Source organism: Danaus plexippus, chromosome 20 (genome assembly GCF_018135715.1).
Source record: "Danaus plexippus chromosome 20, MEX_DaPlex, whole genome shotgun sequence".
In the NCBI taxonomy this organism is placed as follows: Eukaryota; Metazoa; Arthropoda; class Insecta; order Lepidoptera; family Nymphalidae; genus Danaus; species Danaus plexippus.
The window spans coordinates 2,469,862-2,493,144 of record NC_083550.1 but is presented as its reverse complement, the minus strand read 5'-3'; the positions used below and the strand labels follow the sequence as shown (position 1 = coordinate 2,493,144).

At 29.4% G+C, this 23,283-nt stretch overlaps 1 protein-coding gene across 1 annotated transcript; it reads right to left on the bottom strand.

The window, feature by feature from the left end:
* Positions 1-409: 409 nt before the first annotated feature.
* On the bottom strand, positions 410-19,966 carry LOC116774155 (uncharacterized). Its single transcript, XM_061523925.1, has 16 exons — positions 19,724-19,966; positions 12,524-12,753; positions 12,158-12,340; positions 11,583-11,796; positions 9,977-10,188; positions 9,604-9,783; positions 8,717-8,867; positions 8,285-8,448; positions 6,899-6,953; positions 5,305-5,579; positions 4,951-5,164; positions 3,407-3,618; positions 2,683-2,868; positions 2,418-2,528; positions 1,168-1,339; positions 410-837 (listed from the first exon to the last, which is right to left on the bottom strand). Exons 1-16 carry the CDS (start codon positions 19,749-19,751, stop codon positions 755-757), a joined length of 2,670 nt encoding a protein of 889 aa, XP_061379909.1. The 5' UTR covers positions 19,752-19,966; the 3' UTR covers positions 410-754.
* Between the last annotated feature and the right edge of the window lie 3,317 nt (positions 19,967-23,283).

Genomic DNA, 23,283 nt, shown 5'->3' with positions numbered 1-23,283 from the left:
GTCTGCAGCATGTAGTAAAAAATAATTAAGAACGGGTAATAAATCGGGAAAAATATTGATTTTATTTTAATAAATACTTGCGAAAGTCATAGATCTCATTGCTGGCATTCATTAAAGTCATTGAGGTTATAAAATATTTATTATTATTTAAAAATATTGCATTTACCAATTACTCTTTCTATGATATTTTTTTAAACTATAAACTTGAATAGAATAAGTAACACGTTTAAACCTAATTTAAATCTGACGAAGTTACTGAAATTACTTTCGTAAGTATTTATTTGACAATGTTTGTCAAACTTCATCATTTTACATTATACTGGAATCATTATTATTTTAATCCTTTTATATTGGTATTTGTGAACATTCAATATAATCTTACAATTTTCGGATTTTGAAATCAAAATACTTTTTTTTAAATTTAAATTTGTTTATTTTTTCATTCATATCCGCTGCTGTGGACTTATTGTCAGTAAAGAAATATTAAAAAAATGTTGCCATACCTAAGAATCTAACATACGATTAAACACTTTATATATCTGAAATTACCTAGTATGGTATATTTTGATATACCTATATTCGTATAAAGTCTCACTCATCATAAATATAGAAAGGATAAAATTTGATATGAATTTTAAATGAAGTAACCCATGTTAATTGAAATCTAAGTTGTACATATTTCTTATTTATTATGCAATGGTAATTTTTATTTCAACTTTTGGTATAAAATCATTGGGAAGATTGAGGAAAGGTTCTAGAACTGTTTGATTCTCGGGTACGGAGATCCGAAACTAGCGAATTGTGGCCTGTACTCTTTAGCTGTCTGGCTTATTGGTTCTGTGGAAAAGAAAAATACAGTCATATTTAATCTATATTAATATCGATTGTTAAGTATCTGTAATTGTTCAGAATATATTTATTTATTTATTATATTTTATTATATTATCAAAATAAAATTTTTATATAACAAAATAATGGCTTAGTGTTCATGAGTACAATAGAAAGGATAATGTTAAAAAATATTAATATTTTTCAAGTTTTTATCTGTCATTCATCATTGTCAATCCGGCAAACGTAGACAGAATAATTATTTTGACATAAAATAAAAGAAGAAACTCATGTTTTAAAATTACATCGAAACAATTTAATACTCCATGAATTATTTACCAGCGGTTTCAACATAAACTGACGGCTCTTCAATTTTTCCTTCAAACAATGTAATTTCTAATTCGTTGTCCCTGATGAAGAATACAAACGGCCTGTCCACTTGTAATTGAATGCCATCTTCTATGAGTGGTATTACAACAGCCACGGACACTGCAGCTGCTACAGTACCAACCTAGCGACAATAATATGTTGTACCAACAGGACAGGCGAAAAAAAATAATGATATTGCTTTATTTTAAATTAATAACCTCATTATAAACAAACTTTTATCTGACATTAAGTTTCTGATGCTATGGGATTAATGTAGACAAATATATTAAGTATATTATGCGTATATTCTAGCTCAACATTTACATTATACAGATTTTATATCGGTTCTGTAGTCGTTGAGTGATGTCCTATTAACTAATATTTGGATTTATTACATCTGTAAGATGAAAAAAGATGCCCTTACTGTACTACTTTTTACGTTAAAAAATTTAACAGCAGTAGAAATTCTTTATTTAGAAAAAAATCCTTATTTATACAGATGAATTTGCGTTTTGAAGAAAACATGTTGACATTGATTATGGTTCAGATACTAATTCTGAGTTTTTTTTTGCATATGGAAACACTTTTCTTGAATTTTGAATGGAGGGTATGTCGTTTGGAAGAGAAGAACTTTAGGTTTGGTCCTTTTGATTAATTTGGTATTTATTATTGACTGTAATCTAATTTTGTTTGAAAGTTACTAGGATAAGGAAACTAATTTGTTTGTTTGAGTAATCGAATGGTTTTTTTTTAATAAAAAAATGTGTACTAGATTTAGTTTATAATCTACATATTTTGTTAGCAAAATCAAAGTTATGTATGGGTGGAACAAGTAAAAGTACTCGTCACTAAAATTTTATTTTATGCTTAGAAATTGGCTGGTTCGAATGGGAGTCAAACACTTGTAGAAATATATTCTGAAGTAAGAATCGAAGCTACATTTTACGCGATGAACGAATGAGTTCGTAATATCATTCACTCTTCACAATTGGTTAACTACATAACTATGTGACAGTTGTCCCTCTGGCACGATTATCAATTGACATTTCTTGTAATAATGTCAACATAAATGGTGATATGACATTTAAATTAGACAATATAGAAATCAAATTTACGAACACGAGCAGGTTTGAATCTGCAACTTCCTATATATAGTGTTTCAATTGCGTTAACCAATTAATTATTTATCATTTTATACATTAAAATTATCATTCATTTACCTCGTCCACCGACATGTGTACTTTGTGCATAATGTCATTCACTTCAGTGTTTTGATTCTCGAACATTCCTGGAAGACTTGCGTTTTTCGAAAACAGTGAGGTTATTCGCATCTGAAGAAAATTATGTGATCCATAAATTAGTTATTTATTTTACGGAGATTCAATTCACTCTGTTGATACTCACTAATATGAAGTTTTTAAATACAAAATAATAATGCTTTTTATGTTATTTTTATTTTACAATATAAATTTCACTGTAACTTACACTGCGAAGAGCGCCAACCATGCTTTCACTGTAATCAATACTGAATTTCGGCATAAAAAGACGAACATTAGTGTTCTCCATAAATGGTGTTATCTGTGGTAGACTCATGTACGGTAAATCTCTTAACAGAGTATTAAGCCCGGCCTTCTCTTGTGGCACCAATAAAAACATTGAGTAACGATTTCCCTGTAAATATATTAATCGGAAATACATTATAAAGTTAAGTCCATCACTAGACATAAATATATATAATCGTATATATAATTGGGCATCACTATAAATACAAATGATAAAATAATTGTGTTAGAACAATCATTTTTGTAATATTATAAAATGGTAAGTTCACGTTAGTTGTGCAGACGCTGACTTCGATCAATTCTATTGTTAATTAGCAGAATTGCTTCCATTTTCAATTTGAATAATATATGACAGAAGTTTATGAAGAGAATTTACGAAGAATGGGCAATTGCAATATTAGTAGCGTTGATGATACATCAAGCTTTAGATCTGTTTATAATGATCCACTAAAGAATGTGGTTATATTATGGTAGTAAAACAATCAGAGAATAAATTAAACAAATATAATATATGAAAATATTTAAAATATCTAAATTATCTAGGGTTAGAACTATGATACCAAATCAAATATTCCGAGAGTTATATATTCAGATAAGTATTAAAACTAAATTTCAAATTGATTGAAATAAAATTAAATGTATATAACCTCGTAAGGAAGTTCAAGAGCATGAGCTCTCAAATTTTCAACGAACGCATAATTGAGATCGTGATGCAGTTCCATCATGGCAACCTTCAAGCAGCCCTTCTCGACGTGGAAACAGGCTGGCCGGGTGTGGCGCGGGTTGAAACCTCTCTTCCATGACCCTCTAAAGTACAGGGCGTTCGCTATAACTGACTCTGATTGAGGGTTGATGTCCGCTAGAAAAGAGTTTGTATATGTTTGTATATATTCATTATCGTCCTGAGTGAAAGGAGGTTCTATATACTGCTGTATATTATAAATTTATGATTGACTACTTATATTGTACTAATTACAATATATTTTTAAATTTATAAAGATATTTTCAAAATGGTACAATATTTGTAAGGATTTGTGCCGTTACTATGAATTTGAATCGTTAGACTGAATATGGAGTTATATATTTTTTATAAAGCTACTTTGATAGTATCATTAACAAAGCTTTATAAATGGCGTACTAGACACAAAACAAGTTAGTTTACCGATGATATTTGCTAACTTGTGTTACGGGTACGAACGAATCGATAAAAAACAATTAAATATACCTATTACTTTACAAAAACCCGGTTATATACAAATGAAATATAAAATTATCTTATTTAATATCATATATAAAACTCAACATATTGAAACTATTATTACGAGTAATGAAATATGTACTAAACTATTTTCTTGTTAAGATAATCTTTGATATGAGTGATTTTGTTGTGTATATCATTTATGCAGTGGGGAAAACACTTTGTGAGTCTAGATTGTATGACTCGAACGAAAACCCAACGACAGCTGTATTGTTAGTTTTGTTCTCAGTGACAGAAGTTAATTACGAGTCAACCTTGAAGTGCATTATGGTATTGTTGGAAATATTATTTTATATTTGGCATTACCATTATAATAATATTCGATACTACTTTCAGTTGTTTAGTCCTATTAAAACGATTTTAAATCAAATGGCATCTTTAATTCGCAAGTTTTAAACACTTGGTTTTGATCTAAGATATGTTTAAAAAAGATCTGTGAAGGCAATTTTAAGTATTCCAGTTAATGTTTTCAACCCTTCACAACAATGGTGCCGGGATAATACGCCTATTATTAGACTTGACAGTGGTCTAACAATGTCTGCCATAACACTGTCGCTGACTTATTTTCAATTTCTTTTCAATTAATCGTTTAATTTTTTTTATCAATGTCGCCTATAATTTAGTCTGAGGAATAAATTTTTCAGCTAAAGTTATTTATCAATACAAAGTAAAAAAAGTGCGAAAAATTTCGATGACGAAAAAAACACGAAAATATTTTTATTACCGTCTATTATTTTGTAAAAAATATTTCTTAATTAAGAAGCGATTATTAATTAAGAAATAATTTACTATTGTTTATCATTCCATACATACAATATGAATATTAAATGGGCTGATGTTATAAGGAAAATAAATTTTAAACAAATGACAGTACAAACAGTAGAGCTGACATAAAAACCGTTAAAAATTTAAATAATTACGATTTCTACTTACAAGGCTGAACTATATTCGGAATGAGGCCTTTTGTTTGTTTGTTAACCCATTGATTAATGGTATCTGAAACGTTGTTGCTGTAACTGAAGTCCACTGTTTTTATGTCCGCGTAATAGACTTGCCGTAAAATTTGCTCATAGTCTTTTTTAATTTTCTGAGCCTTAGATACAAAAATGGCATTTGCATTCTGCAAGACCACTCCCGTTGTGTTGACCTATAAATATTAATTATACATATATTTTACAAAACAAATAAAACACCTATTAAATTATTTTTTTAAATCCCTCTGAAACTATTTCTAAAAATCGTATATGATATGTGAATGTCACGTTATATGACAAAACAAGTACTTACGTTCAAAGCTTTTAAATAAATATTTAACTGTTCCCTAAATTCGAACTTATATGGTGCAAGCCTTAGAGCACTTCTAATTTCTTCTTCTGTCGCACCGGAGGCTCCTTCGAGAATCATCGACAGTGTTGATTTGACACTGGCTGGTGATACCAGGACATTTCCTTTTTTGTTTTCAGCCAAATATCTAAGGAGGTCAGTGTCAAAAAAGTTTAAGCGTGATATCTCAGGTGGAACTGACGAGCAATGTAGATTTTGAATACCGACAGTGAGTAAAACTGCAAAAATAAAAAGAAAAAATTTATAAACAAATTTTTTTAATGACTATGTTTCCTAAACATATTAAGCGGAACTAAGAATTACAAAATATTTTTAATTCTTTATGTAAATATTCAAACTACATGTAAAATATTAAAATACTTGACTTTTATTTGTTAATTATTTCTTCAAAAAGTTTTATATTATAATAATCATTAGGTATAATCATTTATTTGTAGGTATTTGTATTTGGTATTGTAATTTATTTTTCCGTTTGGTTTTATAAGGCTTAATTATTTTTTTCCTTGTACTTTCTATTTTTGCATATAATCAATGTAAATAATTTAAGAACAAAAAAAATTTGCATTAAACACCTTATTGCTTTCCCAACTTCTTGGAATTTTTAATGTACCTAATTTATTTACCAACGTTTACCGCAAGACAAGTGTAAATATATTTACTGAGACTTGTCTCTCGCAATATAATTGATGAATTTGTCAAAACTGATAGAATTTTAAAAATATATTTAAGCTACAAGATTTAAATTTTTTAATAAAAAAAAAAAATGGAATGGTAGACTAAAATCGATATTATAAATCACATTGGCCTTGATGAGACCCGGACGAGTCTGTGAAGAACATCTTGTTTTTCCATATACAGATATTAATTTTAAAAAGAAATGCTTCCTTTGTCTTTAATTTCATTCAACATATTCGTTAATTTCGGCATTTCATATTCTAAGTACGAGTTACTTGATTACAGTTTTTTACTAAAAAAAAACGTAATATTTCTTAATTAATTATGTCTTCAACAAAGAAACAAGATTCTACATGACGTTTAATTATCTTGGTTTAGATTCTTGTCAAAATATTTAAATGGAATTTTTGTTTAACCCAGGGCTGCCATTATTGTAATCGTTATTATAATCCCAGGTTTTCTGTGACGGTAAATCTTAAAAAAGTTTTTAATTTCAAACCTTATTACAGACTATACGAATCATCATACTTTTATCCTTCATGTTTATGTTAATTAAAAAAAAAGTTTCAAAAACAAATATTCTAATGATGTGATAAGTTTAGCTAGTTTATAATTTTGTATGAAAATAAGACTTTTAAGGATATGTCTTTTTTTATTGTCTTGCTTTACAATTTAGTCTAAAGCCGCATAATATAGTAGTTCAAACTTCAAAGTGCTATAGCATAAAATACTATTAAAGTAATTAAAATTCAATGCTACCCGGCTTCTCAACTTATTTGATCTACAATCCTCAACTAAAACATACAAACGAACATAAATAACTCCATAAAATTTATCAACAATTAATTATCATAATACTCACCAATTAAACCGAACATAGTGGTTTTAAAATAAAACATCACAACATAGAACACGCGCTATTTTCATCACCGGGATCACTTGACTGAGAAACGAATACACATATATTAATAATGAATGAATGTAAACAAATATGAACTTATAAAAGAACGAGCGAATGAGATGAAACAACAGATCAGTGTCTGTTTTCCTCAACGCGGAACTTGGACCAGTTTCTCGACTTTACGTCATACGAAATGAATCTTTGATTGCAAGTATCATCACAACGAAAAGGAAATGTCTTCAAAACTAATAAAATTAACATACAAATCAGCCTCATATGATTGTATATTGAGAATATTTTTAATGAGATACTTAATGTAATCATTACACCAATATAATCTAAATATCTTTTATAAAGATGTTATAGTTTTACAGTGCCTGTCTAGTCAGATAGCAATATCTCATAATTTACCTGGCCTCTGTCAAACTACAACTTGCTCGACCTTGATATCTAGAGGTCGAATGGCAATCGTTGTGTTTATCTAAGTATATAATAATAAATGTACACGGTAAGACAAATACGTTTTTTCTTAAAATTCTACTTCAAAACACATGTTAAAATTGATATGACTATTATTTATATTATCACCATATTTACATGCCTCAAAATTAAAATGTCATCAGTTATAAGAATAATAGCCTAGTTGAAAATTAAATCAAACAATTTTTTTATTATCCTCAGGTCTAAAACGAAAAAATGTAGTGTTTACTGTACATATATATTATTAGCTAGATAAATTATTTATCTTTTAATATTTTTTTTTCTTTGATGGATAAGTAATAAATATAGTATTTGAAACATCATTTAACGGTTGTAATAAATGTAATTCTACATCACTTTTTATCACGAAAAAAAAAACACATTTTAATAATATTTTTTTTCCCGTCCCATGCTAGTCGAATATATGTATATATATATATATATAAAAAAGTGTGCTTGTTTCTCATTTAGTTTGAAATAGTATCACCGGTTACAAAATCATTTACTGCACAGGAATCTATTAAGGGATAAATCACGAGTAAGTATAAAAAAAATATGAAAGGCAGTAAAGTACTTTATTAAGCGCTTGAATTGTGTTATTTATATTACTTTTTTCCATTTTTTTAATAACAAAAACTTTAAGAGGACCCAGGTTACGTAATATTTTATACAATAACTTCTTTAAGCAACAACCACTTTCATAAATCTCAAACTAAAATGTAAATCCACTGAACTATACTTAGTGCAGCACTTGTATTACGTCAATAGTTAAAATGTATACCAACAGTTCAGATAATTGAAATAACATTATGAACTTAATAAGAATACATATATTTTGAGTCTTTTTTAATTTCTTATATATAGTTATGGTAATTTCAACACGCCATCGACCAGCGCGGGGTCAGACACTCTTCCTGTGAATAGCAACTGTTTCGTTGTTTCGTCCTGTATGAAGAATAGGAAAGGTTTGTTTGCAACCACTTCCGCCTTGTATTCAGATGCGCCTCCAAATTTGTTCTCGAGGGCTACTTCTATAAAAATAAAAAACATAATCATTTGAATTAATTGAAATTAATTCTTCAAATACTTTTTATGGAAATCTTGAAAAGTTTTAACCAGTAGAATTTTGTTCAAAAAAATTTTGAGCATTTCCCGAAAAAATATATATAAATTTTCAACGAATGAATCCACCATTAATTTCCAATATCTATTCACATACATCATTAACAACTCAGTCTAATAATATATCCATAGGGTTGTGACAAAATAGAAAAAAAAACATAGGAGACACGAATTTACCTGTAGCAGAATACGCTATGCTGCCTAGTTCGTTTACTTGAATTCCTGAACGTTGTATAACCCTGGACACTTTTAGTCTTTGATTTAAATTCTGTCCTCTAGAAATACCGGGGAGAGATGCGGTATCTTCGAAGACTTGTCTGATTCCCATCTGACATAATAAAACATAGGTTGAATGATATATTTTCGGTAGTATGCATATTATTCGGTATTATTATTATTCGGGGGTGATTGGATTGACAAAATTCATATTTTCAATGTCGATATAAAGTAATAAATCTATGTAACATTACTAAAACCCGTTACAATTAATGTATGTGTATTTTACGGAAAATCCCAGAACCAGACGTATGACGTCACGAAGCGGTATAAAGAGGAGGAAAATATAATGAAAAATATATGATAATGTTAAATAAATCATAAACCACAGGGAATAAATTATTATACTGTGATGACTATGAAATGAGCCTCTTTTTTCATACGCTTCGATATACGATTCGTTAGGCAAGCTTTTCGCTATTATAACATAAAATTTTTTTTATTATGCCACTTTATAAACTTAATTTCCGTTTTTTAATATCAGTAATCAACCTACACGAAGTCTCAATTTAGTGAACTAGTTTACTTCTGAACTGTATATTTGTTTGTCGTTAAGGGTAAAGATAAACAATACAATATAAAGTCCATACTCATACTAGGGAATAACCTGCACCATTAAAGCGACGTTTAATTTTCAACTACAACTACTTTTCCTTTTATAAATGAAACCTGCAATGTTCTGTAATCACATTCATGCGAGAGTTGAATATGAAAAAAAAAAATTGTCCATGTCAAAGAAATAAGGAAGGTAGTACATGTTTGTTTTTTTTTTAATTATATATACTCACTTCTTTGAGAATGCCATCCAGTTGCGAGGTATATTCAAACTTGAATTTTGGTAGAGTTACGTCGACAGTGTATTCTTGGAGATAGTAAAGTTCTGATCGTAAGTCACTCAGATCATTGAACACGTTGACTATACCCGTTAGAGTGTTCGGTACTACGATGTACATTGCAAATGCATTCCCCTGAACAAAAATAATGTAATTGTTTTAAGTGTAATGCGTGTTTATGTAACATTTATACAGATTAAAATAAAAGAATAGGACACATAGGCTTTTAATTTAAATATTGATATTATATTTTTTGAACACCGCTTCCGTGAATAAACAATAGTTGTCACAGTAAAAATATTCGAATAATTTAAATAAACTCATTTACCAAATATGGCATCCTTAATATTTTGGCATTGAATTTAGAAGATTCAGCGAAGTAGAACTTGTCTCTGATGTTCATGAAAGGTGTTTCCTTTTTGGACGTAGCTGATAAATAGAAAAAGTCCGGCTTAGTGACATTCGGCGCGAATTGATGGAGCCACGTTCCTTCGAAGAATATTGTGTTTAAGATGAAAGCTGAAGCCTTGTACACGTCATCTGAAAATATATTAGTCATTAAAATCGATACAATTATTAGGTACAGACTAGTTATTTTTTAATCTATCTTTGTATATATCTAATCATATCTAAGATTTTCGCGTATATACATTTAAAAAAGCTAGTCTTTCGGATAGTAAACTTTTTTATTACTTTTCATCTCGTCAGCCCGTAAAAGAAAATTTCAGTTGCAGAAAAGAAACCGAAACGTCGGGATCATGAAAATATAAAGTAATAAAAAACGAGTAGTTTCCGAAAAGTTTAGTTTTATTTAATTTTATATATGTCTTTTGTAAATTTGAACACTCTTCACATTGTTTTAAGCGAAATCGTTTATTTCAATTTTGTTTTATAATTTTTACCTTATAAACTTGGAATTTTACTTTAACCTCATAAACGTGGAATTATTTATTCCTATCTTGAATGTAGAGAGAAATCACAGTGAGAAAATCTAACATGACTTTACAGAATATTAAAAGGGACGGAATTCACTGAATTCATAATTTTACATCACTACAGCAGTCAGCGGTTAGAATATTTTATAACGTTCCGTTAGCAGTTTTTCACTCACAAACTTTCGTATATTCTAATATTGAAGATTATTGAATATGAGACTAGAAATGTGTCGTATGTACTTTGACGGTGCAAACTTGTGCTAAGCATACTGTTAGTAAGTACCATTAGACATTAATTATTATTGAAGACAAGAAAAATCAACTAAAACAGCGATAGAAATATTATTTTAAAACAAAGGATTTCGTTTTCTTGAACTAAATAAATTTTGTTAAATATAAAACGTTCCTGGTTAAGTTTCATTTTAAATTAGTAAGAAAATGCAGTTTTAATAAATCTGTCTTAGTGAGTGTAATCGACTAATGATAAATACACGATGTTTTTCTTATAGTAAAAATCATAATCAGATAAGTATTTGTAAATGATTACATCAATTGCCATATGACCAGGAGTTATAATAATCAGACATGGAGATAAGTTAAAAAAATATGATTAAAAATATTTCAGTTTAAAGTACTTTACATAGTTTTAATGAAAAACATTGAATTTTGAGAATACCTTCAATTTTAACTTTTTATTTATTTTTTAATTTTTATAATTATTTCAAGAATAAATTAAAAAAATATAGCAATTAGGAAGAACTCGGATATTAATTCTGCAATGATAAATCCTACTTATGAAATAAATACCTTTGACAGATTCTGAAGTTGATATTATATGGATATTAAAACATACATATTCTACATAAATATTCATAGGAAAGGCGTTATTTTAATCAAAAAACCTGATGAGATAAAGACTTTCGCGAGTTTTATTCATTTAAACAAAAAACCTGAGTGAAAATCTTATAAAACATATAATAAACATATTTTTTAGCACACCTGCATTAACAAGGCCGGGAATCCTGCCGTGCGTGGTTATGTTGATCCACTGGTTAATGTCGAACGCAGCTTTGACGGGATGGTCGAAGTTAATGTTTTTAATTTCAGTCTTATAGAAAGTTTCGGCGATCGCTGAGAAATGTTGGCTGGTTGCTATGTTATCTGCTACATATATTCTACTGGCCAGGTCTAGAACGTTTAGTGATGATTGAGTCTGAAATGAATCATACATTTAGATGCCCAATATTTTTGAAGTTTAAATCAATTTTTTTCCAGTCCTTTGATATATGTTTGCAGCATTTATGTTTTGCGTATTAATATTTTATATAAACAAATAGTTCAAAGTTGAGATAAAATATCCTTCTCAAAAATATGAATAGATAATGGTACAATTACTGTATTTATGTGTATAGACATTAAATATTTCAATAATACTTTTCTTAAAATTAAAATTGTGAGTGGATTGTTAGTCAATTAACGAAAAGTTTGACGAATTTATGCTTGTTGCTCTTTTGTTCATGATAAAACCGATGTCTATTTATTTATTATAGTCAAATTAGTGAGATAAAACTTACTTTCAATGTGTTTAGTATATAGCTAAATTTCCTCCGCACTGTTTGACGGTCATTATCAAAACCGAGAACCGATGATAGCTCTGCATGAGTAGATCCTGTAGAGGCTTCCATCAGAATGGCCATCGCAAGTTTTACACCCATCGGAGATAACAGGAAATTTTCCTGAGAACTTGAAGCTACTCGCTGTAATAAAATGCACCCTGATTTGTGAATTTCGTTCCAGCTACACGATTTTAATTGATATCAAGTAAAAAGAAATTGTATTTTTTTTGCAGAGGTAACATATTTAATATTTAATTCCCGTTCTTTAATACTTGATTTATTTTAATATCAACAATGGAATTTGCATTTATATTTTATATATACCTTTGTAAGCGTCCAATCAAACTTATCGTATTCAGCTAACGCTGGGTAATACTGCTCAATAGGTTTTGGGTAAGTCGGGTGATATGCTGGGTTGACTGAACCCGGAGCTACAGGTAAGGCCTGCGAAGCAGCTGGCTTCACATCATTTGTCGCATTATCCGGGTGACCAAAGACAGTTTCTAGAAGATCCGGCGAAATCGGGATATTGGCCGAGCATATCGTTAAGGGTACTGCAATGAAAAAAAATATTTAAAAATATATATATACAATCCCACCAATCGTTTACTACGCACTTAATACCAAAGGGGTTCCAAATTTCTTAAATGACATATATCAAAACTATATTTTGTTGAAAAAAAAGGTTTCTAAAATTGTATATTAGCGTGAATTGAAAGTTTTTCCCATGGAAACTTAATTACTATACTATTATATGATTGATAATTAATAAGTAAAAGAGTCAGGGATTGCGAATTATGTCGTTAGTTGGACTTAACATTTCGTTAACGATGTCCAAGCATCGATTTTAAATACTAGTTTTCATGTTTGGACGTATTTAATTCCCTAGATATTTTTGATTTTCCTATCAATGAAAACACTAGACCTCACAGGAAGAAAAAATAATGCTCTGTATTACAAAAAAGCCAGCTTAATTCTGGTTATTTTACATTGAAAAATTTCAGAAAAACAATTCAGATTTCAGGACCAAAACCTCATAAATTTTAGTGATGTATTTTATAAACCCCCACATGTTTTTCGTCAATTATAGAAATGGAATAGAAATTTTGTGAACGCATTGTTTTGACACCTGAAGAACTATGGGACAGGTTGTGGAAATGACAGTAAATAATGGAATAAAATAAAAACTTGAAACAAAAAATCCTTATTCTTTGAGATCCTTAATTATTACACGCAAAGCCTATATTGATTGTTACTTACAATAAAATCTATTTTATCCTTATGTTTACATTAGCGTTTCTATTATAAAGAAAAGGTAGAGCCTGCATTGCACTCAATAATATATTTTTATAGATAATAACTAACTAATATATAAGATCGAAATCTGTACTTGGAAATATACATTTATTTAACGACGGGGAAAACCATTAAATGAATATCGTGATATACGAGTTGTTTTAAAGTTCAATTGACTAGATATAAAAACTTATTTGACTATTATTTATAATGTTAATCAAATAAAAAATATTTAACACATCAAATTTCAGAAGACCCATCAATAATATTTTAAATACTTTAATGAATAATTCTCTAGTCTAGCAGGTATAGAGACGAAACTTCTCAGCATTCCTTGGATTCACCGTGCGGGTGCCGGATCCATCGTGTTGAGGGAGCGTGAACTGTGGAGAGGAGCTTTAACAGTTCCTGGGACTTGTCACTCGCGTGTATGTTTATGTGGCCACTATCTAATGCGCGTTAAATGCTCACCTCCACCGTCCAAGTTCCCTTCTCTACTTAACCAAATTTGAAACGAGTACTAGATTTGCCTTCGAAGTACTTTCTAAAAATGCATTTATGTTAGCTCTAGACAGGCCCAAATCTTTCAGTTGTTTAGAGATTTTGCTCTTATATCGGTCGCTTCTATTTCTAAATCGTATATAGTTACGACGATCCTATTCATAGTGATTTCGTTAGTGACCTCGTGATACTTATTGTCCATGGTCTTTGGGGATGTTGGTTTTCACAAAGAACCGAAAGCTTTATTAACACAATATTGAATATAACTTTTTTCTATATACAATTTGTACGGTGATTAAAACACAGATGGCTATCTCTAGTTCATATCGATAAATATAAAGGGATGTTAATTAGTAGACAGACTTCTGTCATATAGAATTTTAAAAATAAATAATTACGAGAAAATAAACAAAGAACTTGCATTACCACTCAACGGACTTGTCAATAAAATTTTTGCCTAGCGGTATTTGCTAAGTACATAAATTATTTAAATAAGCATTCAATTTTATGGCTTTAATATTTTTGGCATTAGTGAGGCGCTACATTGAGTTAACAAGAATCTAAAATGAACTGATGAGAACCAAACAGAGTTGAGAAACACCGCATGGAGACCGGCTTTTAAATAAAAAAAACCGCTTAGAAATCAATTGATATGTCTGAGAGCTATGATACCACAGAAAGGTAAACACACAAGACAAAGACATCGATGTCAAGATTATCACACCCACACACATTATTGAATCGCGGTTTAAAAAAGCAAAATATACTATCTTCATTAAGAATTAACAGAAGAGTATTGGTATTATAAATTAATGTTAAAAAACAATTGACTTTCAAGTAATTTTTCTGCATTCTCGGAAATCCATATGTTTCGGGTTAATCCAGTTTGAGGAACTTATTTAGATACAGAAATCACTGTTTCTTTAAAATGTTAAAAGTTTAAAATGACATTCATGCCGTTAAATATTTTCTACTAAAGGTAAGTCAGCATTAGAAATAATATAGACGTTTTATCTAAACAATTGTAATGTAGGAGTACCTTTTTTACATTCGACAAAATCGTTCGTCCTCCACACAGCACTCAAGATTATAATTCGTCCAACAAATAAAAATGTTGACATTGGCAAAATATTTCACGATTCCAGTGCGAATGAAACCATAGTAGAAAAAATGTAGGTCTACTAGGGTGTTATAATGTCCAAGACTGTTGATCTTTTGAACCTAATATATAAAAAAAGGAAACTTTTGTTGTTACTTTTTTGTGATGATTATTAATATACATTATTTTATGTAATCTTCTTTAGACTAAATTAATCGAACCCACAAATATTTGCTATTATATCACTTAAAAAATAACTAGAACGAAGTAATGTTTTATACAAAATTAATACATTTTTATGCTAGTAAGACTAGACACTACTATTGCACACACTAGTCCTTCAAAGGTCTGGTTTATGGCAGAAGGTCTCTGAAAGCATTTTTAATGTTTCCTGCGTTTGTCTCAGTCGCTGTGGGATTTTAGCGGTTTTGCCCTTTATTTAGATATGCGATTCTGTTTGCGACGTAATGTATTTTCCCATGTATAAATTGGGGATCGATAATACCCACCAGGGACCAACACATGCTTAACTTGTTTATTTATCTTCTATGACGTGAATATTGGGGTGAGAAATATTAACGAAAATAAAATATATATTTTATAATATATATAAAAGTCCAAGTGCAGACACGATTTTTTGTTCGTAAAAAAATATTTTTATTAAAGATTTATTAATTTTCTGTTGTCCGTTAAAAATTTTGACAATAATAAAGTTATGAATCTCCGTTTTCCTCAAGTCTTCTCGGAACGAGCAAGTAGTTATTGCTTTTTAGCGTAGATAAAAATGTAGGTCATAAAAATATTTACAAAAATTATTAATATCTATTTTAACTATCTCCATTCTTACAGATATCTCGATATTCCAGGGTTCTGCTACAATCATCCATCGTGGCCTTTTGCAACATCTGCCTACGCTTTTATACACTATGTTTTCATCCTTCCACATTTGCTTTAGCCTGTCACAAGATATATCAAGTACACTTACAAATTCCGATCTAGCTATTAATGTGAAAAATATGACAATAGAGCAGACGGTGCCTCTGATGCTGTGTCTATCGCAACGTAGGACATCATAAGGGAAATAGCGTCGGTGCTGTGGGCTTGTTTAACCTGTTCAATCATCTTTGAATGATCTCATCGTATAGTTCTTAGGGAAACCCTCTATACGTGACATGAAGGAGTACAATAGACTTATAGCTTTACAATTGAATCCCTTTAAGAAATGTGATGGATATCCAAGCCTGTGATGAAGAGTGCGGTGTAATGCCAGAACGATGGCAATATATTTTATTATTTTGTTAACATTCTCCATTCTTCAGACAATACAGAATACAAAGTAAACTTAAGTTTGTATGAGAGACTACTTCTAGTGTTGTTTTAGTTGTACAATACCTGCATACAACTATGAAGTAAACCCAAAAACCTGGATCTAGAAATTAATAGACCTTATTTTGGGACCGGTCTAATTATACTCATATGTACTCCGGGCAAAATTCTGAACACTATTTTTGCACAATCAAATAAGATTATACAACTTAATATGGCTGAAGAAGAGTACGTATCGTAAGTAGCTGTAAGCTTTTTATGTTTGACAGATAATACTAGGACTTGTAACGATCGAATGTTCAATTGAAACGAATAAACGAAGATATTATTTATGTATCAAGCTTTAAAAGCTAATTTTTGAAGAAGAAATTGAAGAAAGCGTAATTATTGTAGTTAAAAAACAGTATAAATAAGATTTTAAAAACCATAAAAATCGGAAGTACAGTTTTAATCACTCACTTTCGTCAATGTAAATATCAATAAACATCATGCAGTTAATGAAATATTTTCCCAAAAGACTCCATTCTTACAAATCGTGGATAGGTCTGACTAAGAAGCCTCGTTAAATACAAACTTACATACATACATTTCCACATGAATGTGTGCATACAATGTAGGTCACAAGTATGCTTATTATTAGTCCAAGTTTCCATCAACACCACATACAAAGAGGTTCCTGTGTCTCATTCAATAACCTACGTTAATGCTATAATGTGACAAGGTTAGTTCCGTATGTAGCAGTGAGGATGCCAACTTAGACAAAACAATAATACAATAAGCCTGTTGATCAATTGTAACATCTCCGACTTTAAAATCTTAGGGATTGCTATTGTTAGTTCAATTTTAAAACACTTTTTTTTATTTGCTTTTTTTCTTACAAAACTTATTGTTGTTAACACCATGGAGGGAAACTTCAAACACTTTGTGCATCTTATGTTTTAATGTTTTCTGTAAATTTCAGTTCTTTTGGAGTTTTTGTTATTTGTAATGTCTACTCTTACCGCACTACCTACTACAATAACGTAAATTTTATGAATGTATAAAGGTTAGAAACTAATAGAAAATGAAGCATCATATTTGTAAACGATTAGGTATACACAAATAAGCGTGCAAACATGTTTAATAATTATTCAACTAACATATTACTGCTGATCGATTTCATACAAGAAACACGTCATCTCCATCGAAAAATTATTAATATATTAGTTATTAAATTTTAACTCAAAATTATTTTGTACACAGTCAGGCTTACTCTAAGTAGCAACTGTGTTGATAAAACTCTGCACATTATAGTATTGACATGGGTTATTATAAGAAACGGGAAATTATTCGTGGATATTGTGATCATAAAAACTTGTGCTAAGCATACAGAATGTTAGATATGTAGCTAATGGAATGGAATGCAGGATAGATATTGTTTGTTACCATATAAATTGTAACAAGGTTTAAAAGTCCGCGTCTTTTCAAAAATTGTTCTCGTAGTTCTTCGTATTTCACTAATACAACAGTTATTAATATTAAAAATAAAGAATCTATAATCGTCATATTATCTGCCTGTAGCTAGTACATAGACTATTGTGCGAAAACATATTTGGATAGTATAAACTTCCGATAACCATTAATTAAAGAACGGCAAATGTAACATACAAAGCGGTTATCATGCTTTGGTACAATAGAATATAATGTTATAAACCGATTGAATTTTGTTTAAAAATCAAGTTTGGCGTAACTCTGATAATATTCTGATATTCTTTAATGCTATTTCGAACGAACAAAAAATGTGGTTACTAATATATGACATAAAAAAGACAAGAAGCAAAATTCCAACATACAAACATACAATAAAATTAAATGCTTGTTTTTTATTCTTTTCACCTCCACTTTTTCAGGTAATATATTAACAAAATATTTACTATTCAATTGTTTGTATAGGTATTTTCAAGAGATAATCAAATAAAACTAATCCTATGATCATACAGAATATTGCCAGTTATAAATGTAAAACAGATTTAATGTTTAAGAAAAAACAAGGAAAACAAAACGTTGATTGGGATTTCTTGGGTATTTACTGATTTTTCTTGTGATTGTCACGATTCATCAAAATATGTGAAAAGTAGATGGACTTCTTTTTAACCTCGAAAACAGAAGAGGAGACAGAGGAGTTGAAATGCCTTCTTAAAAATACATATTAGCTACACAACTTTCTTACTCTTCAGAAATGTACTAACATTAATAATTGCAAAACTCCAAAATTAACAGCTTTCAACAGAATTCTTTCACTCGTTAGCAATTTAAAAGATAAAAAAAAAAACAGAAAAAAAGACTAGAAAATCTTCACTCTTTAATACAACTTGTATATACCACAGACCATCCAACCCAGAGGGCAGATCAGCACACAAAAGCTTCTTCTTTTTAATTTTAAATATAGTATACAATCTAAGAATTTCTGTTCATATTTTTTCATATTAACAACCTGTCGGTGAATGTACCATATCGGTTTTAACCTGTACATACTTTTAACACAAATTTCCTAGCGGTATTTTTGCAGTTTTGCATCAATAAATCTACTTTAATACTACCCTATGCGAAGACGTTTGAATGATCAACTGCAACCGCTGTGTATAAACAGTGACGATAATAGTAAGGGTACGCCTAAAACCAGTTTATAAATAACCAGAGTTTGTATAATGAAGGCATAACCAGGTGTCATAGCAAGCAAAAAACTGTTAATATAGTCTTGTTTCTCGGAAATCTATACAATGTCGTATTAATTCAGTCCAGCAGCAACTTAGCGACGTTTGCTAATTTAATACACCAATAATAAAATTCGTCCTAAAATTGCTCAAGCAACTTTGCCATTTTTTTATTTTGTGTACATCAAATAACATAATTAGGAGAGCGACAGAATAAGCAATTAATTTATATCTATTGTTCGGGTCCTATATATAGTTGGTATATAAATAGCTCTATATGAAAAATATTCGGTTAATACAAATTTGCTCAAAAAACTGTTTGTTATGTATATACCTGTCTCTTCACATACCACTATTACGATATTATATTTCGAACCTGGGAAATCCGAACATTGTACTATTTTTATATAAAAATAAATCAATTCAATTCTCATGTATAAATTCATGATAGTAATAATAACCGGTCAACGTTTCGTATAGATAATAAATAATTATGTAGTGATTAAAATATAATAAGGAATCGTTAGATCACAATTAAACATTACCAAGCAGGAACACCAAACCACGGCGAGTAATAGATAAATGAATATTATATCACAGTGAACTTACCCAAAAATATCAAAAGCAATAACTTCATCTTCACACTTGAGCGTAAACAAGGAAAACTATTTAATAAAGAAAAAATGTTATATCTTCAAGGTTATTGAACCGGATCCTACACAGGAATATCACATATATTATATTGTCCTAACTTATAACTCTTAATGTTTTAACATTTATATATTTAACAAACACATAATGTGGATTGCGTGTTGACTCTTCGAAGTGCAGATCACAACTATTTCGATGACGGAGGTTTTTAAAACCGGTCCATCGCGAATTGATAACTGTTTATAAATAACAACTCAGTTCAATATTTATATGAGATGAGGTAAAAATATATTTATTGAAAATCGATTTCACAGATTATATTGTTCCACATCTTTATTGACATATAATCTCGTTAGTGTAATGTTATCTTTAAACAAACAGGTTCTTTGTCTTCGCGGATTTCCACGGTCAGCGTGATCTTGTAATACAACTATGATATCAATTTTGATAATTACTCCATTACATTTAAAATTATATTAGTCATAAAACATTATGATTTACGAGATGTTAATTTGGTAAACTTTGTGTTTATGACATCGAAGTCTTGGTTCCCAGAACAAGTTAATGTTAGTACGGATTAGTCACGTTTTTTATATTGAGTATGTAGTGTTCATACAATGTTGATACCCGCGTCGTTCTTTAATTATTTATTATATAACAACAGAACGTGAATTAAAATAAAGTTAATCTGAAAAAGGAAATAAGATAAATTACTATAATAACGTTTTTGGTATTAATTAATAGCTGCGTAGTAATTGTTTAGATACAGTATATGATTTTACCAATAAACGGTTAAAACCATACAAGTTATGAACAAAAACTTTGACTCCTTATCTTCTGTAAGTAATGACCACGTTTTATTATATAAATCGCTTTGAGACATAACATGTCTTAAAGATAACATTTGCTTTAATATATAATGTACATTTATTAGTCAATTTGACTGCAATGAAGGGCCTATTTTTATAAAAGTGCTGAAACATCTGTAGTAAAATATTTTAGAATTTCAAAACGTAGCTAAAATTTTAACTTTAAAAATTGTTGTTAACTCAATGTTAGCCAAATAATAAGAAATGACTCCTAAATAAGCGGAAGTAAGAACGAGAAAAAAAAATTCTTATTAATTAGACATGTAAAAATTCTGGTTTTTCTACCTTTCTGACAGGAAAAACATTTCCATGGCCCTCACAATAGATTTAGATGGCAAGAACACGGGCCTACTTAATACCCAACAGATGTTCGTGTCACGTCAGATAAAAAATACGATCATTTTCATTTTCCCCTTATTAATGTTATCATTTCGACTTATGTTTTTGTTAACTTAGAAGTTTGAAATAACATGCACGTATTAGATATAAGAAATTTAGCCAGTTAGCTTCTGTTTCTTTAATTATTTTAACAGTCTTAGGTCTAGCCAGTAGGCTATACATAGCATTTTTAGTATAACTAAACATAGTATGATTATTAATTTTCTACATCTGCCCGTATTTGCATTTTACTTTCAGAAGTTTACCAAATATTCCAGCGTCAGTATCCAACCAAACTTTCTTATTTATAACTAGCTGTTGCCCGCGACTCCGTCCGCGTGTTGGTTGCTTTTCGTGTAACCATATATGTATATATCAAACTTAAAATTGATCATAACTTTTTCCCTTAACCGATTTTGACGGAACAAAGTTTTGACAATGCTCCTAATTATATGTAATCCAACTGTGAAAACTGCGTTCAAATCCGTAGAGTGGTTTTGAAGTTATAACGTACCAGACAGACAGACAGACAGACAAAAATTCCAAAAATTGTTTTTTTGGTTTCTATGACTGTTATTTAATTGCCTCCTATCAGTTTTTTGGAAAAATATTTATTGTACAGACATTTGATTTTTACTGTCTTATTATATGTATATTGATATTAATTAGTTTTTTTCTATTAACAACATCCGTATTTTTCAAATGGAATTAAATTCTATATAACATACAATAAACATTATGGAGTAGGGGATGATACATACATCAAATAATATTTTCTAAGTAGGTACTTCAACAAAATTCACGAAATTCTACGAAGATACGTGATTTCAATTTTTTTAATTTTGCTTGACTCACCTTGTATACATTATAATATATATATGCATTAAAATAAAGAGTTGCTCTAAAATATTAATAAAAAAGTGGTAAACGTTTGTTTAGATTTAGTTAAACATTGTGATGTCCTAATGCGTTCACTACCTATAGCTTCATTTCCAATATCCAAAAGATGAAATGCCAGTCAAGCACAATCTAGTGAATCGTAAAAATATTTATTATTCCATCTGTTGCTTTAACTATGGGACATCTATATAGATAGTGAAATGTTTTCCCACAATTGCTCAGTTGTTCAGCATACCTTTTAAAACTTACATATATATTATGTTAGTCAATATATTACATTCTTATAATTTTATGTTTATTTTTAGTATAACAATATTGATATATAATATTTATTATCCACAGTAATTTATTGAGTTTATTATAAATGGTTTAAAATAATACAATAATTAATGAGCATGCTATAATTAATTATGTTTTTAATTTTTCGGTTTCATTTGTAAGAAAACTTGTTCACTCTATTTCTCTAATTAACAATTCGATCGACAAAGAAGCTGTCATATTGACATATGTCAAGCCGACTTAACACGTCATTGAATGTCCTAACCGGTATTAAGCCATCCGAAATTTTGATGTAGTTTTGGTTGTTGGAAAAACCTCAGACGCAGTGTCAACACTCATGTACATATATAAAGCCTGGAATAAACTTATGTTGAACTGTGATTCAAAGCTATATGCGCAATGATGAATAATTAAGAAAAACCACACTACGATAGAATAATTAAAAATAAATTATGTTTTAAATTGGTGCACTTAAAAAACAAAAGTATAATGTATAATTTAATTTTTACCTAAGTTTTACCACACATTTTATATTAAATCAATTTCTATGAAGGGCAGTTACGCTGCTCCCTTATACATATCGAATAATATCTGACATTGAAAGTTGGGTCTTAGATTCACGATATTAGTTAAGCTTATAAATAAAGTGGTCAATATTAGAACTGCCACTTTTTACATAAAGTTAGATTTATATGGCTAGAAACCTAACAACAAACAGACAAATCTTATCGCAAAAATATTTATTGTTACTCACATTAGTAGCTATATGTCGATTTTAGAATGGAGAAAAACATCATGGTCCAAAATAATGATCGGTCAGCTTAGCAAAAACTCTTTGATTATTCCATTGTTTATAGATTTTAATGTGATCGTTTAAATTATATCGTTTTCAATATACGAGTATATTCTGACACATAATATATATTACTGTAATGCTTTTTGAAATGACTTTAGTAGAAACTACTTTTTAGTAGTTTAGGAGTTTAGTAAAAGCAAACGTAAACAGACGTACTTCTACGTGAATAATAAACGTCCTCACAATCGTTCGCATCTATAATATTAATAGGTTATAGGTTATATCTGCTTATTCAA

Coding starts and splice junctions, on each gene's coding strand:
- LOC116774155 (XM_061523925.1), bottom strand. CDS start 19,751: ATGAAGTTATTGCTTTTGATATTTTTGG. Junction 12,754..19,723: donor ATTGCTTTTGATATTTTTGG/GTAAGTTCACTG, acceptor TTTTCATTGCAG/TACCCTTAACGATATGCTCG. Junction 6,954..8,284: donor ATGGCGTGTTGAAATTACCA/TAACTATATATA, acceptor TGATGAAAATAG/CGCGTGTTCTATGTTGTGAT.